Source organism: Bufo bufo, chromosome 2 (genome assembly GCF_905171765.1).
Source record: "Bufo bufo chromosome 2, aBufBuf1.1, whole genome shotgun sequence".
Lineage (NCBI taxonomy): Eukaryota > Metazoa > Chordata > Amphibia > Anura > Bufonidae > Bufo > Bufo bufo.
This window is the reverse complement of record NC_053390.1, coordinates 793,948,937-793,964,066: the sequence shown is the minus strand read 5'-3', so window position 1 is coordinate 793,964,066 and position 15,130 is coordinate 793,948,937. Positions and strand designations below refer to the sequence as shown.

The following is a 15,130-nucleotide window of genomic DNA, read 5'->3' as shown; positions in this document are numbered from 1 at the left end:
ATCACCGCTCATGTGCACAGCCCCATAGAAATGAATGGGTCGGTATTCAGTGCGGGTGCAATGCGTTCACCTCAAGCATCGCATCCGCGTGGAATACTCGCCCGTGTGAAAGGGGCCTTAGAGTTGCAATATGGAACAGAATCGGAGAGCGGGCAGTTGATTGAGGTCTAGTTTGGTTCCAGAAGAAGCTGTAGCCATCTTTGATAAAAAAAAAAATGACCAACCAAAAATGTTCCTGCTTCCTGAACCTGTGTATCCTTTTGCCCTACTGTAGGAGTTCTACTATCACTGTATGGCGGGGAGAGAAGGTCTGGTGGACACTGCTGTGAAGACAAGTCGTTCGGGTTATCTCCAGAGGTCAGTGGGTTGCCGTCACATAATGGTTGAGATAATCAGGTAGTCCTAGATCTTCAGTCTGGATATGATGGTCTTCTTACGAGACTCTTCTGTGCACAGCCTGCAGATTTACTCGCTTTATAACTTTTCTTATTTAATTTTATTTTTTATTTATATTTTTATGAAAAGCTCCCTTTGAGTAGCCGACTTTTCCTCCCTCTTCTAGGTGCATCATCAAGCATCTCGAGGGGCTGGTGGTTCAGTATGACCTCACAGTGCGTGATAGCGACGGCAGCGTGGTGCAGTTCCTGTACGGCGAAGACGGACTGGACGTGCCCAAGACGCAGTTTCTGCAGCCGAATCAGTTTCCGTTTATTGCTGAGAACTACGAGGTATGTCCCTGTGAGATTACTAGCGCTGCACCCAGGACTCCTGTGACTTTTGAATCCTGTGAATATTTTTAAGGCTTTATTCTTTTATTTATTTTTCCCTCTTTTTCTGAGGAAGGTGAGTTAACGGCACAGTCAATAAAGTAATCCCATGTTAATAGTTAACAGTTCTGATCCTCATCCTGTCTCTACAATCTATGGTTATGTTTGTTGTATTGAGTGACCCACAGGAGGGTAAGCTGTAAATTATTAGCCACGGGGTATGTAACACATGAGTTAAATTCCAGCGTAAAGTGACTGTCAAAGGTCAAAGAGTTGCGACAGTTTTATATGCTAAAATTGTGACTATTTACAGCTACCACTAGGGGGAGCTAAGGAAGTTCCAGTATACTGTTTTACTATTGAGTTCTATGTATAATCGGTATACATTTGACTCCTGAGCTCCTCCTAGTGAGGTCTAAGTCCAGCTGGAAATTTTGCAGTTCAAAATCATCATTATTTTATTTTTTTATGAACAATCATGTTTATTGATTTTTGAACAAGAAACCAAGGCGCATAAAGTTTCGGATGAGCAGAATATATGACGTAATACAGCATTTCACACATTACAAATAAAAATGAATAGGCAAGGAATGTAATTTTAAGAATGCAGAGTGCCCAGAATGGCAAAAAATACAATCAGAGGGTGTCCTGTACCGTGAGGCACCCATTGGATCCATCCTGGAAGCTAGACAAAGAAGAAAATGACGGAACCCACAAAACCTAAGCCATTGGTACACCAAATTACTCCAGGCACGTCAATCCTAAGGCATACAGTCCAATACAAAATGCCACACAAAAAGTAAATAAAGGAAGGACCAAGTCAAAAGAGGAGAAAATTAGCAAGTCATAGACTGTGGGAACTTATGACAGGGGCCCGATTATCATGCAAACTATAGGGTGCACTAGGGCCCTAGAAAGGTGTGGAGTAGAGGCCTAAAGGATGACACATATGGGAATGGCCACATTTACCAATCATCAAAGAAAGGGTAACGGTATTAAACGGTAGCGGGAGAGTTTGGCTTCCTTATTTCTGGGTTCTCCGGGAATTAAGAAAATGAAAATACTTAAATATTACTTTAGTATAAATATATTCCTAAATACATTTCATTAGCAATCATTATGAGAAATAAAATGGCCGCCGTCCTATTAGTGCACACAAAACCTGTCCTAATCACACAGGAGGACAAGTTACTTCACAACACTGAGGTAAAGACCTGCCTCATCCTCCTCTCTGCTCTACCTGTCGGGGGTTATGATCCTGAATACAGATGATAAGATCTTCAGCTGAATCTATGAGGGAATGCAGTTCATGAGGAGACATGAAGTACAGAGAAGATGGACAGGACAGACTGTGGTAATGGAGACTGCGTACAAGTGCTGCTGCTCATCATCTACACCCCCACCTCCTCTCTGTACTTCATGTCTCCTAATGAACTCCATTCCTACAGAGATTCATCTGAAGATCATATTAAAATGTTTTCAAGATCATAGTAATCCCTGACAAGTAAGAGAGAAAGATGGCGCAGCTCTTTAACTTGTCCTCCTGTGTAATCAGGACAGGTTTTGTGTGTACTAATAGGATGGCGGCCATTTTATTTCTCCTAATGAGGGATGAGCGAATCGACTTCGGATGAAACATCCGAAGTCGATTCGCATAAAACTTTGTTCTAATACTGTACAGAGCAGAGCTCTGTACAGTATTAGAATGTATTGGCTCCGAAGAGCCGAAGTTATTACTTTGTGAAGTCTCGCGAGACTTCGTGCAATAACTTCATAAATTAATTTGTACTGTAAAAAAACATTTCCCGAACTCGGGTTCGGTTCCAAGTTTTTTTTAGAATCTAAATCAATTTCTGAAGTTATGCGAAGTCTTGTGAGACTTCGCCAAGTAATAACTTCGGCTCATCGGAGCCAATACATTCTAATACTGTACGGAGCGCACGCTCCGTACAGTATTGAAACAAAGTTTTATGCGAATCGACTTCGGATGTTTCATCCCTACTCCTATTGATTGCTCCCCGGACAAAACGAGCCATTATAACTAATGAAAGGTATTTGGTAATATATTTATAATGAAGTACTATTTAAGTATTTCATTTTCTTAATTCCCAGGGAACCCCTTTAGGTCTATTTCTATATTTTATATTTTTCAAAGCAGCACCTGGATTTTAATACTTTTGTAATTGAATGTAATTAAAAATTTAGTACAGCCGCTGAGTTATTCAAGAAAATGTATCTGTATAGCGCCACCTTCTGTTTCTTCTTTTCCTTACTTTTCCGTCCACCTCTGTAATATCGCACTCTGTTCCTTCTTTTAACTTCCAGCAGCCATATCTTCCATTAGAAGCTTTGACAGTTAGGGCTAATTCAGATGACCGTATATTTGTGTCCGCATCCATTCTGCAATTTTGCAAAAAGGATGCGGACCCATTCATTTCAATGGGGCCGCAAAAGGTGCAGACGGCACACCATGTGCTGTCCGCATCCGTACTTCCGTTCCATGGCGCCGCAAGAAAGATAGAGCATGTCCTATAATGGAGAGTTAACCGTTCCGTTTTGTGAAATGTGGAACGCATGCGGCCAGTATTCATGTTTTGCGGATCCACAATTTACCGACCGCAAAAGTGGATACGGTCGTCTAAATGAGTCCTTAAAAAGAGAGCTGCAGCAGAAAGCAGACGACTTTGAGCAGTGATAGGGAGAGACCTGCAGCTCGGAGCGGCAGTTATATTCTTGTACATAGGAGGCAGTATTATAGCAGTTATATTCTTGTACATAGGAGGCAGTATTATAGTAGTTATATTCTTGTACATAGGAGCAGTATTATAGTAGTTATATTCTTGTACATAGGAGCAGTACTATAGTAGTTATATTCTTGTATATAGGAGGCAGTATTATAGTAGTTATATTCTTGTGCATAGGAGCAGTATTATAGTAGTTATATTCTTGTACATAGGAGCAGTATTATAGTAGTTATATTCTTGTACATAGGAGGCAGTATTATAGTAGTTATATTCTTGTACATAGGAGGCAGTATTATAGTAGTTATATTCTTGTACATAGGAGCAGTATTATAGTAGTTATATTCTTGTACATAGGAGCAGTATTATAGTAGTTATATTCTTGTACATAGGAGGCAATATTATAGTAGTTATATTCTTGTACATAGGAGCAGTATTTTAGTAGGTATATTCTTGTACATAGGAGACAGTATTATAGTAGTTATATTCTTGTACATAGGAGCAGTATTATAGTAGTTATATTCTTGTACATAGGGGCAGTATTATAGTAGTTATATTCTTGTACATAGGGGCAGTATTATAGTAGTTATATTCTTGTACATAGGAGGCAATATTATAGTAGTTATATTCTTGTACATAGGAGCAGTATTTTAGTAGGTATATTCTTGTACATAGGAGACAGTATTATAGTAGTTATATTCTTGTACATAGGAGCAGTATTATAGTAGTTATATTCTTGTACATAGGGGCAGTATTATAGTAGTTATATTCTTGTACATAGGGGCAGTATTATAGTAGTTATATTCTTGTACATAGGAGACAGTATTATAGTAGTTATATTCTTGTACATAGGAGCAGTATTATAGTAGTTATATTCTTGTACATAGGAGCAGTATTATAGTAGTTATATTCTTGTGCGTAGGAGGCAGTATTATAGTAGTTATATTCTTGTACATAGGAGCAGTATTATAGTAGTTATATTCTTGTACATAGGAGGCAGTATTATAGTAGTTATATTCTTGTACATAGGAGGCAGTATTATAGTAGTTATATTCTTGTACATAGGAGCAGTATTATAGTAGCTAAATTCTTATACATAGGGGGCAGTATTATATACGCTGTATAGTTTGTTAGTTACTTCAGATTACTTCTGTCTGTTCCTGGGATGTATATTTTGTAATTTATAAATTCACATGTAAGACACGTGTACATTTTGAACTTGCAAACCCATTTGGAATATCAAACCTGTGATGAGAGGAAGCCTATGATAATGGCAGCGGAGTAGGATTACCTTGCTATTTTTTTATCGGTTGCTATTGACCTTTTGAGTGATAGGGGGTATATAACGTACACCTGATGACATATGGCAGTGAGCTGATAACACAGGGTCGTAAAATAATCTTTGCACATGGAATTTATGATGTTTGCTATTGGCTTTTTGGGGCCCATGCATGAATCCTTTGAACACCATAACCTTTGGATTTATCATTAAGTGATCTTTAGCTCTTAAAACAACCAGGAGACCATTAGCTATCTGCCTATCATTCATTAATAATAATGAGCCAAAAACTCAATGTATTAGAATATTACACTTTTAAAATTCAGAATTTTAGGAGCATTTAGCCACATTATTGGTCAGTGGCTCATTTTAAAATGAAGAAAAGAGCTGTAGATACCTGGAAAGCATCAGCAGGCAGGCTTGTTACTTTTGATCTTATTTTATCTATTATTATTTTTTCCTGGTTTGTATGAATATCCAACATAGATGATTTTGTAAAGATTAGTATTTATTTGTTACATTCCAGGCTGCAGGAAAAATGGGAATTAACAAATATTACAGAAAGCCATATGTGAACCTGCCTCTTCTTCTGTATTATGGAAGTTCACCTAAACTGTCAGGGATGTGTCTGCTACGTAGCCTGCTGACTGTTTCCAAAAACAATCAGAATTGTGAGCACAGCTCTGGAGTATAATACAGGATATAACTCGGGATCAGTACAGGATAAGTAATGTAATGTATGTACACAGTGACTGCACCAGCAGAATAGTGAGTACAGCTCTGGAGTATAATACAGGATGTAACTCAGGATCAGTACAGGATAAGTAATGTAATGTATGTACACAGTGACTGCACCAGCAGAACAGTGAGTGCAGCTCTGGAGTATAATACAGGATATAACTCAGGATCAGTACATGATAAGTAATGTATGTACACAGGGACTGCACCAGCAGAATAGTGAGTGCAGCTCTGGAGTATAATACAGGATGTAACTCAGGATCAGTACAGGATAAGTAATGTATGTACACAGTGACTGCACCAGCAGAACAGTGAGTGCAGCTCTGGAGTATAATACAGGATGTAACTCAGGATCAGTACAGGATAAGTAATGTATGTACACAGTGACTGCACCAGCAGAACAGTGAGTGCAGCCCTGGAGTATAATACAGGATGTAACTCAGGATCAGTACAGGATAAGTAATGTAATGTACACAGTGACTGCACCAGCAGAATAGTGAGTGCAGCTCTGGAGTATAATACAGGATGTAACTCGGGATCAGTACAGGATAAGTAATGTATGTACACAGTGACTGCACCAGCAGAATAGTGAGTGCAGCTCTGGAGTATAATACAGGATGTAACTCGGGATCAGTACAGGATAAGTAATGTATGTACACAGTGACTGCACCAGCAGAATAGTGAGTGCAGCTCTGGAGTATAATGCAGGATGTAACATCAGTATCAGTACAGGTAATGTATGTACACAGTGACTGCACCAGCAGAAGATTGAGTGCTGCTCTGGAGTATACACAGTGTACACAATACATCTATATATAAAATAATGTCCAGTGTTGGAGATGCCCTTTAAGCTTTCCTTTATCCTTTGTTGGAATCCTCTTTTATTAGGTGATCAGACAGTTGAAACGCTTGGATGAAGTCTTGTGTAAAATGGATTCTGAGCAGGCTAACCGCTACCGCCAGGCTATCCGGAAGTGGAGAGACAAACATGCTGGTTCTTCCCAAAGGCTTGGGGCATTCCTCTTGTACTCCCAAAAGAAGCTGGCGGCTTTTAAAGAGCACATACCTGAGGGACTGAGTGAATATGGACGGGAAGAGGCCATTACTCAGGTGAGCGCAGTTACTGTGACCTATGTGCGATGTGTAAACTATAGACCACGACTGTCTGAACAAGTATAAAAATGGGACTTTAAATCGGGTTGTCATTATGACTGCTTTCTTTGGAAAACAGCGCCACAGCTGCCCAATGGTTGTGTCTGTTATTGCAGCTGAGCTCTGTTTAAGTGGAAGTTTGGGCATTTTGGTACATGGCGATCCTTGTGGTCTTTTATTATTTTTATTTTTTTTATATGTGGAAAAGATTATTATTATGTTTTTATATTTTTATTAATATTTTTCTAAAACTTTTTTACATTTTTATTAAGTTCCCCCAGGCTGACCATTTGATCGTCTTATTGCTTCTCCCATAGACTGCAGTGAATTGCCATTGCAGTCTATGGGAGAATCGCTACGTTCCTATGGAGCCACAGGCAGGGTTCCATAAGAAAATGGCTATGGCAGGCCTCGGATACTTCAGAGGGGTTGAGGCTGCCACAGCAACTGAATGGCTTTCCCAATCTCGGCGCGGGGGAGTCGTTTGGGCCCTGAGATCACAGCGCTCCCAGGGAAAGCCCTCTGAGATGCCTTGGTTGCCGTGGACCCCGGCATCTGGGAGGTTAAATGCCTGTGATCGGCATTTATTGCTTATCACCGACTTAGCCTGCCCTAGTCTGCTGTGCCAATTGTGCCTGCTCGGCTTCTGAGCGGGAGACATGTTTAAAAACCCGACATCTGACGTACATTTACGGTGGAAGACTTGCGTAGAAACCTTTAATATTTTTCTTCTTCCAGCTGATTGATAGTTGGCGTGCCCTGGACCCAAAGCTGCAGAGGAAGTACATAAAACGGTCCCCTCGCCTGCCCGACCCTTGCCTCTCAGTCCTCCGTCCAGATCTTTATTTTGGATCCGTGTCTGAAAGTTTTCAAGACAAAGTCGATCGGTACATCGAGCAGCGGGAAACGCGGGGCGACTCCAGCTACGGCAAGTCCAAAGTGCCATCTGACAGGTAACGGACAGCAAAGTCTACCTTAGTGTGTGGTGGTAGCACTAGTCCAGGTCAGCGGGTTTCGGAATTTACGCAAAAAGACTACCTCAGACTACCCGCATCTCCCATGTCATAACAATTCATATGACTCTTTGTTGAGTCATTCCTCTATTATTCATGCTAGAAGTTTGAAATGGAGGTCCGGATGGGTGTTTACCAGTTGCGTGTGTGTCTCTACAGAGTCTGACACTGGCAGCACTGATTGGATCACGTCCCCAGCTGGTAACACCCATCTGGAACCTCACTGCAAACTGCTAGCAATTCAGTCATATCTTCTAGCAGGAATAATAAAGGAATGCTACATCGGAGAGTCATAAGAATAGATGTTATTATATGGGGAGGATGCATGTAGTTACTAAAGCAGACATGTCAGGAGAGGGGATGGGTTTTCCCAGAATATATTTATCACCATTCTAGCAGGATGTTGATGTCCTATGCTAAGAGATCCACCGGGATCTGTCTCCTGAGGATAGGACATCAACATAAAAATCATGGAAAACTCCTTGTGGTCGGTGGGACCCCCAGTGAAAAGACACTTACCACCTATCCACAGGGTACACAGGTAAGTGTTCATTCTGGGAATACCACCTATTGTTCTATCTTAACCACTTAAGGACCTCCGACGTAATGTGACCACGGCATCTGATTAGCCCGGAAGCGGAAGTCGCGCGCTTCCGCTCCGGTAACAGCGTTCCCCGACTGAGATCGGGGAACCTGTTACATTGCTGAAATACACCAAAGCCTCAAGCAGGCTTCGGTGCTTATTTCAGGTTTATACCAATACAGGCCACTAGGTGGCAGCATTGTATTGTTATATTCGAAATGAATTGTTCAATGATGGCCAGTTATTGTCACCCAAGGTGACTTAAATTTTTTTTAAAAAGTATAAAAAAAAAGTTCAAATCACCCCTTTCCTTAAAATAAAAATAACATTAAAAAAAATAAGCATCATGGGCATCGGCACGTGCGAAAATGCCCATACAATTAAAATGTAACAATATTATTATTATTGGCATACGGCAAATGGCGTAACGGGGAAAAAAAATTAAAACGGCCAATTTGCCATATTTTTGTCACTTCAACTACCCAATAATTTTTTTTATAAAAAGTGGTCAAAAAGTCGCACACACTTCGAATTTGAATCACTGAAAATAACAGATTCCCGCACTGAGCCCTCACACATCCCCGTACACATAACTACATAACTCAAAGGTTTGAATTTTATTTTTATTTCTTCAGTATTAAAATGCAAGTGTGGCATCGCTGTAACCGTACTGACCTGGAGAATGAAGATAACAGGACAATTTTACTGCATAGTGTATTGTGTAAAAAAAATAAAAACCTTTTTCAAAATTGCATTTTTTTCCCAATTCTACCCCATTTGGAATTTTTTTCCCCGTTTCCTACTACATGGTATGCAACCGTAAATGGTGCCATTAGAAAGTACAACTTGTCCCGCCAAAAATAAGTCCTCATAAGGCTATGTGAATGGAAAAGTAAAAAAGTTATGACTATGGGAAGGCCGGCAGTGAAGAAGGAAAATCCCAGGGTCCTCAAGGGGTTAAAATCTATTCTGGCAAAACCAAATGTTCGGATTGCAATGAAAACAAGTGAACGCCCGTTGCTTCTGCCAATAAAGTAATTCATGGCCATTAACGACTGATGAACTTTTGAAATCGTGTTGGACTCTTGTACGGAGCGTTATTTGACCTTATCAGTCAAATACGCTGATACGTCGAGGGACATTTATCAAATATTTTATGTCACGCTAGTTTCGCACGCTATCTTTGAGCCACGATTTGGAACCTTCTCTGAAGTGGCGAGAAAAGGGGTGGGGCATCCTGGTAGAGGCGGGGCTTAGCACAACCCAACAGATTTATAACCAAAGTCTAGGCTATCCTCTGGCTGTTTCTGGTGCATGGAGGGCCCGACTAATTGATGGGAACACTGGCCTCAAAAAATGTCCTCCATTGCGTCTCTGATAGTGTGAACTATAGACTTCTTGGATGCATTTTTTTTCGGAATGAGGCCCATTATCTCTAATGGTGTGGCAGTGTCTTCTATGTTTGCCTTTAATTATTAATTTGCCCCTGCCGATCAGCTGTTTGAAGCGGCCATGATGCTGTGGTGAGCGCTGCAGCCTCTTCCTAGGTCGGTGACGTCACGTTTGTCGGTCACGTGGCCTATGTGCAGTTCAGTCCTAATTCAAGTGAATGAGCCTGAGCTGCAGTACCAAGCACGACCACTATACAATGTACGGCGCTGTGAGGAGGCTGCAGGGCTCATCTCAGAGCCGTGGCCTCGACAAACAGCTGATCAGTGGCAGATCAGTTGTCGGAACCCTCACCGATCAGATATTATTGATGTCCTGTTCCCGATCTTTACCACCAGATGGGCACTAACAGACCTGTTGGGTCATTTTACATATGCAGTTGGTGCCGTAAATTCCTATTTTCTTCTTTATTTTTATGTCTTTTTTTTTATTTTATTTTTTAGTAGTTGTTGTAATTTGGAGAAATCTATGTTTCTGATGGCTATGATTGGTCCCCTCTCATTCCCTCAGGCTAGCCTTCTCCGTGATACGCTTGTTAGCAGAACTGACTAGTAACACCCACTTGTCGGTGTGTTTGTGTATGTTTCCAGGAGGAATAACAGAGGAGCAGCTCAATGTGCTACTGCAGAATTGCTATATTATGGAATACATATATTTAGTAAAGCAGTAGACAAAAAAGAAAACTCGCGCCAGCTTCTCCAGTAATATGAGACCTCCGCTCCGGTCGCGTGTGAAATCCAGTAAACGACTCGCCTAGCACTGAAGGGTTAAAAGGAATACATCTGAAACGCCTTCCAGAGCATACCGCTGCCATCATCCGTCATGAATAAGACCGTGTAACAGTTGAGAGGTGTTGACGGATGATGGCAGCGGTATGCGTTTCAGATGTATTCACAATAAAGCTTCCGTTTTGTCCCCGTTCATTGTCATTGGAGACAAAACTGAACTGAACAAAATGGAGCGCACCAGAATGCATTCCGGCTTTTTGGTTGCGCTCCCTTCACGGAAAGAATAACGCTGCAAGCAGTGTTTCTCGCCCATATTCATTGGGGGACACAGAGACCGTGGGTGTAGCTATGTCCTCTAGGAGGCGCTGACACTAGTAAAAGCTGTTAGCTCCTCCCCCGGCAGCTATACCCCCTCCAGCCTGGAGAGGGAGCTTCAGTTTTTTCTAGTGTCAATAGGAGGCAAGACCTCCCTGCTCTGGGCAGCTTAACCCCTTCTGGTCAGCCACCTCCTGCGGCCAGCTCCAGATATTCTGAGGTTTCTCAGTACAAGGTGCCTGCAAGGTAACACTGTTAACCCCTTCCTGCCTCTTGCCCACTTATCGTTTTGGCATCCTAGTTTTCTAAACAAACAACTAAAGAGGACGAGGTAGATGTGCGTTCATAATGGCCCCCCTACAGGCAGCCTCGTCACCGCAGCCCCCCTCCCCCCCCTCCCTGTCTGTGTGGTACCAAGCTGGGCCGAGGGGAGGGGTGGGGGGGGGGGGTATTGTGATTCGGGCTCTCACTCGAATCTGATGCAATCTTCAAGATTGCGTCCACGGTATTCAGCAGTCCTTGTCGTCTGCATTACCCCCTCCTTCAGGCGGGGTATTTGCGACTGCTGCATACAATCCTTACCGTAGGCATTATAGGTGAACTAACTGCTACAGCGCTGTTCAGTGACGCCAGTAGGCGTTCCCCTTTCTTAGGGGACGGTTTTGCATTCCACTGGGTACAGTACGTACCGTATGCATTAGCCTCTTTCATATGTGGCGTTCTGGCATTATCACCGGTTACAGTGTTTACTGTAGGCATTACCCCTTCCTTGGAGGGGTACTTGCACTCTCACAGGGTGCTGGATTCGCCATATGCATTGCCTTCCATAAACGTGTAATCTCTCTACTACAGATACAGTACTTGCCTTATGTTCTGCCCCCTGCAGTAGGTGGACTAAGTACAGTTACACTGGTTTTAGTGCCGGATGTATGCACCCCCCCTTCGGTAGGGGGCAGCATTAGCCTTTCTCCGCTTACAGGGGAATACCTGAGCATCTTAGTTTACTATTGTTCAACTACGCCACAGCGCTAGATGCCTTAGCTTCTTCTCTGGGGCGTGGCAACAGTCTATACCCGCGGATGACGGTGCTCTGCATCTGTGGTGTATGGGTGCCGCCTGTGGATACAGTCGCTGTTTCCACTTGGTATCCTTCTTATCTTCGGTACTGGTTTGGGGCATGGTTGTGCCATCCTCTGTCTCTCAGAGGTATTGCCTAGCAACATTTATGGGTCCTACAGACCACCCTTCTCCATGGGTCTCCTCGGTTCCAGTCGGTCAGGACATTGTCCTCATCACTGCGTAGTTCATATGCCATTGCGCATGTTCTGGGGAGTACGTTTAAGCGAGCCGAGCGTTCTTGACTCTGCAGTCCCCCTCAGCTGGGGGTTCTACCCTGACGCTAGCTTCCTGTTGCTCCTGTTCAGAGCCTTTCAGGTACAGTGTTAAGCTAGCTCTTCTCAACTGGGGCAGTATGGTGCCATGGCTCCTACGGATGGCCTCACGGCTTCCCTTTAGTTTGCGCCGACGGGGCAGGCGCTGGCTACTTCTGAGAGAGTGGTATTTGTGTTACCACTACTTACTATGGTTCTTACTGCACAGATCCTTCGTCAGGTGGCGGATTCTTCTACATCTGGATTGGTGGCCTCTGCGGTATGGCCCCCTCCTCCGCTGGAGTATGGGCTTGCGATACAGTTGTGGTTCCCCTTACTTGGCCTCTCCGCAGGCGGAGTTTTTTGGTACATCCACTCAATACCTGGCTACATCTACATTGCATGGGATATTCTTTAGTGGCCTTCTATTCCAGAGTTCCGGACCCGGCTGGTAGGATGTGGCACGCTCCACATCTCCCCTTCTGCAGGTGAATCCTTCACGTTGGTCCGGGGTGAGTTACCTGTATAATATATTCCTCTCTTAAGACATCTCTAATGTCTAGGTCACGTCAGCCCTCTGGTGATCTTACTTCTCCCCACCCATTCCGGGGGTAGACTGAGAGATTCCCTACACCAGACGGAGCGGGGTTTCTGTCACGTCTTGCCGTGATGATAGACGTTCCATTCCTGGTACGGAACACCCTTCTATTTCTTCTTCCCCCTCGAACAAGCGGCTGCCGGCCTCTCCCTTCTATATTCCTGGACTGCTGAAGGTGTTCGAGGCGGCCTGTCTGCATTGGAGTCTCCCAGACGGGGACTTGATGGCTTCTAGACTCTCGGAAGCTTCCCACCGTTCTCTCCCGAGCAGTGATCTGGAAGCTTGTGACGTGGACGCCCTGATTCCTTGGTAAAGCCTCTCCCTCCTTTGCGTTTTTCCCCCCTTCCTCTTCCTACCCAGAGTTCTACGGAAGATCAGGATGGAGGGTATTCAGACTGTCCTAGTCGTCCTGGGGATTAGCCGTTGCACGTAGTACGCACACCTTGTCTCCTTCTAGGGGACGTCCTGGTCACTGCCACTCAGAGATGTCCTTCCTTTAGAGTCCGGTCTTCCATTAGCATTTTAGGTTTCTTCGTTTGCCGGAGTGGCTATTAGACCGCCATTCTATGCAAAGAGATTTTTTCGGCGGATGTCATCCGTGAACTTGCATCGTCCAGGATCTATTCCGGACCTTAATCAGGGTTGGACCTTGGTCTGGTCTTAGTTCTTGCAGAGTCAGGCGTCGTCGCCTTCTATCCTTTCCAGCTCTCTCAGGTTCCTGGGGCCTGTGAGGACCTTCTTTATGGAGTAACTCATACGGTTCCTCCGTACCGTCCTCCATTACAGCCTTGGGATATGAGTTTAGTCCTCTATGTGGGAGAGTTTCTTCATCTCCCGTCCTGGAAGGTATTTTTCTGGTCGCTATCTCTTCCATCTGACTGGTGTCTGGGCTGGCGGCGTTCTCTGCATAGAACTCTTCCTGGTTCTTCGTAGGGTCAAGGTGCTTCGCTGGCCTGGCTCTTCTTTTCTTCGAAAAAGGGGTCTCTGACTTCCATATTATCGAGGAAATCGAATCGTCCTTCCCTCTCTGTGCCCCTCTCCTTTCACCCTAAGGAAACAGAGTTACACCATTGGACGTTGTCAGAGCTCTGAAGATCTATTTAGCAGCCTCTGGTCTCTTCCGCCGTGCGGATCCCCCTTATTGTCATTCCGAAGGGTACTCGAAGGGTATTGGCGGCTTCCAAGATGGCAATCGCACGCCGAATTCTATCTACAATTGCTGAAGCATACCGCGCCCGAGGCAGAGTTCCGACCTTCGGTGTCATGACTTCTACACCAAGCGGTGGGCGCGGAGGAATCGCGCTTCGGCTGCTCAGTTGTGTAAGGCGGCTACTTGGCCCTCCTTACACACATTCACAAATTTTGCCAGGTGCATACTTATGCATCGGCGGACGCTGCCTTAGGCCGCATAGTCTTGCAGATGGCAGTTTCTAGATGCCTGCAGGGACGCTTGCTTCCATGAGTCTGTGGTTTTTCCCTCCCTGTGGACTGCTTTTGGACGTCCCACTGTTCCTGTGTCCCCCAATGAATATGGCGAGAAAAGGAGATTTTTGTATAACTTACCAGTAAAATCTTTCTCGCTCTTCATTGGGGGACACAGCACCCACCCAGTATTGTTGTCCGGCCACAGTTGTAGCTGTTGCTGGTTTGGACCCCGTTGGGTCCTCTTGGCATGGTTGGTGTTCCACGTTGTTTCGTTGGTTTACTTGCTTCTCCTACTGCTTCTCACAAACTGAAGCTCTCTCTCCAGGCTGGAGGGGGTATAGCCGCCAGGGGGGGGGGAAGATAACAGCTTTTACTAGTGTCAGCGCCTCCTAGAGGACATAGCTATACCCACGGATCATGTGTCCCCCAATGAAGAGCGAGAAAGAGATTTTACTGGTAAGTTATACAAAAATCTCCTTTTTTTTCAGTCCGCGATGTGATGCGGAGCAAGAAGGATCCGTTCTAACACGCAATGTAAGTCAATGGGGACGGATCCGTTTTCTCAGACACAATAGAAAACGGATCCTTCCCCCATTAAATTTCAATGGAGTTCATGACTGATCCGTCTTGGCAATGTTAAAGATAATACAACCGGATCCGTTCATGACGGATGCAGACGGGTTGTATTATCAGTAACGGAAGCGTTTTTTCCTGAGCCCTGCCGGGATCTAGCAAAAAACGCAAAGTGTGAAAGTAGCCTAACCCTACAGTGCTAGATGAGCCATTTACTGGATAGACTAATGGGGGCGACAGATCCACCGTAGATCTGCTTTACGCAACTGTCAAACTACAGGCGGGTTTACACCACACAGCGTTACGGCCTTTCCTTCCTGACAGTCGGCTGGCTCGCTCCGTGAAGGGACACCGCTGCTCTACCGATCCCTCGTCCCTCATACAGAATGATTGTTTCTG

The 15,130-nt window shown here is 44.2% G+C and overlaps 1 protein-coding gene and 1 long non-coding RNA gene across 3 annotated transcripts in view; both read left to right on the top strand.

The window, feature by feature from the left end:
• POLR1A (RNA polymerase I subunit A) overlaps positions 1 to 15,130 on the top strand; it is a 100,259-nt gene that overhangs the window by 40,154 nt on the left and 44,975 nt on the right. For both annotated transcript variants that reach the window (XM_040419257.1, XM_040419256.1), the window contains exons 21-24: positions 275 to 357; positions 563 to 728; positions 6,414 to 6,635; positions 7,416 to 7,630. In XM_040419257.1, coding sequence (XP_040275191.1) covers positions 275 to 357; positions 563 to 728; positions 6,414 to 6,635; positions 7,416 to 7,630 — 686 coding nt within the window. The remainder of the gene's footprint in view (positions 1 to 274; positions 358 to 562; positions 729 to 6,413; positions 6,636 to 7,415; positions 7,631 to 15,130) is intronic.
• On the top strand, positions 10,728 to 14,914 carry LOC120990443. The gene is made up of 3 exons (XR_005776416.1): positions 10,728 to 10,748; positions 13,580 to 13,590; positions 14,647 to 14,914. It is a non-coding gene; the product is annotated as an uncharacterized LOC120990443 (long non-coding RNA).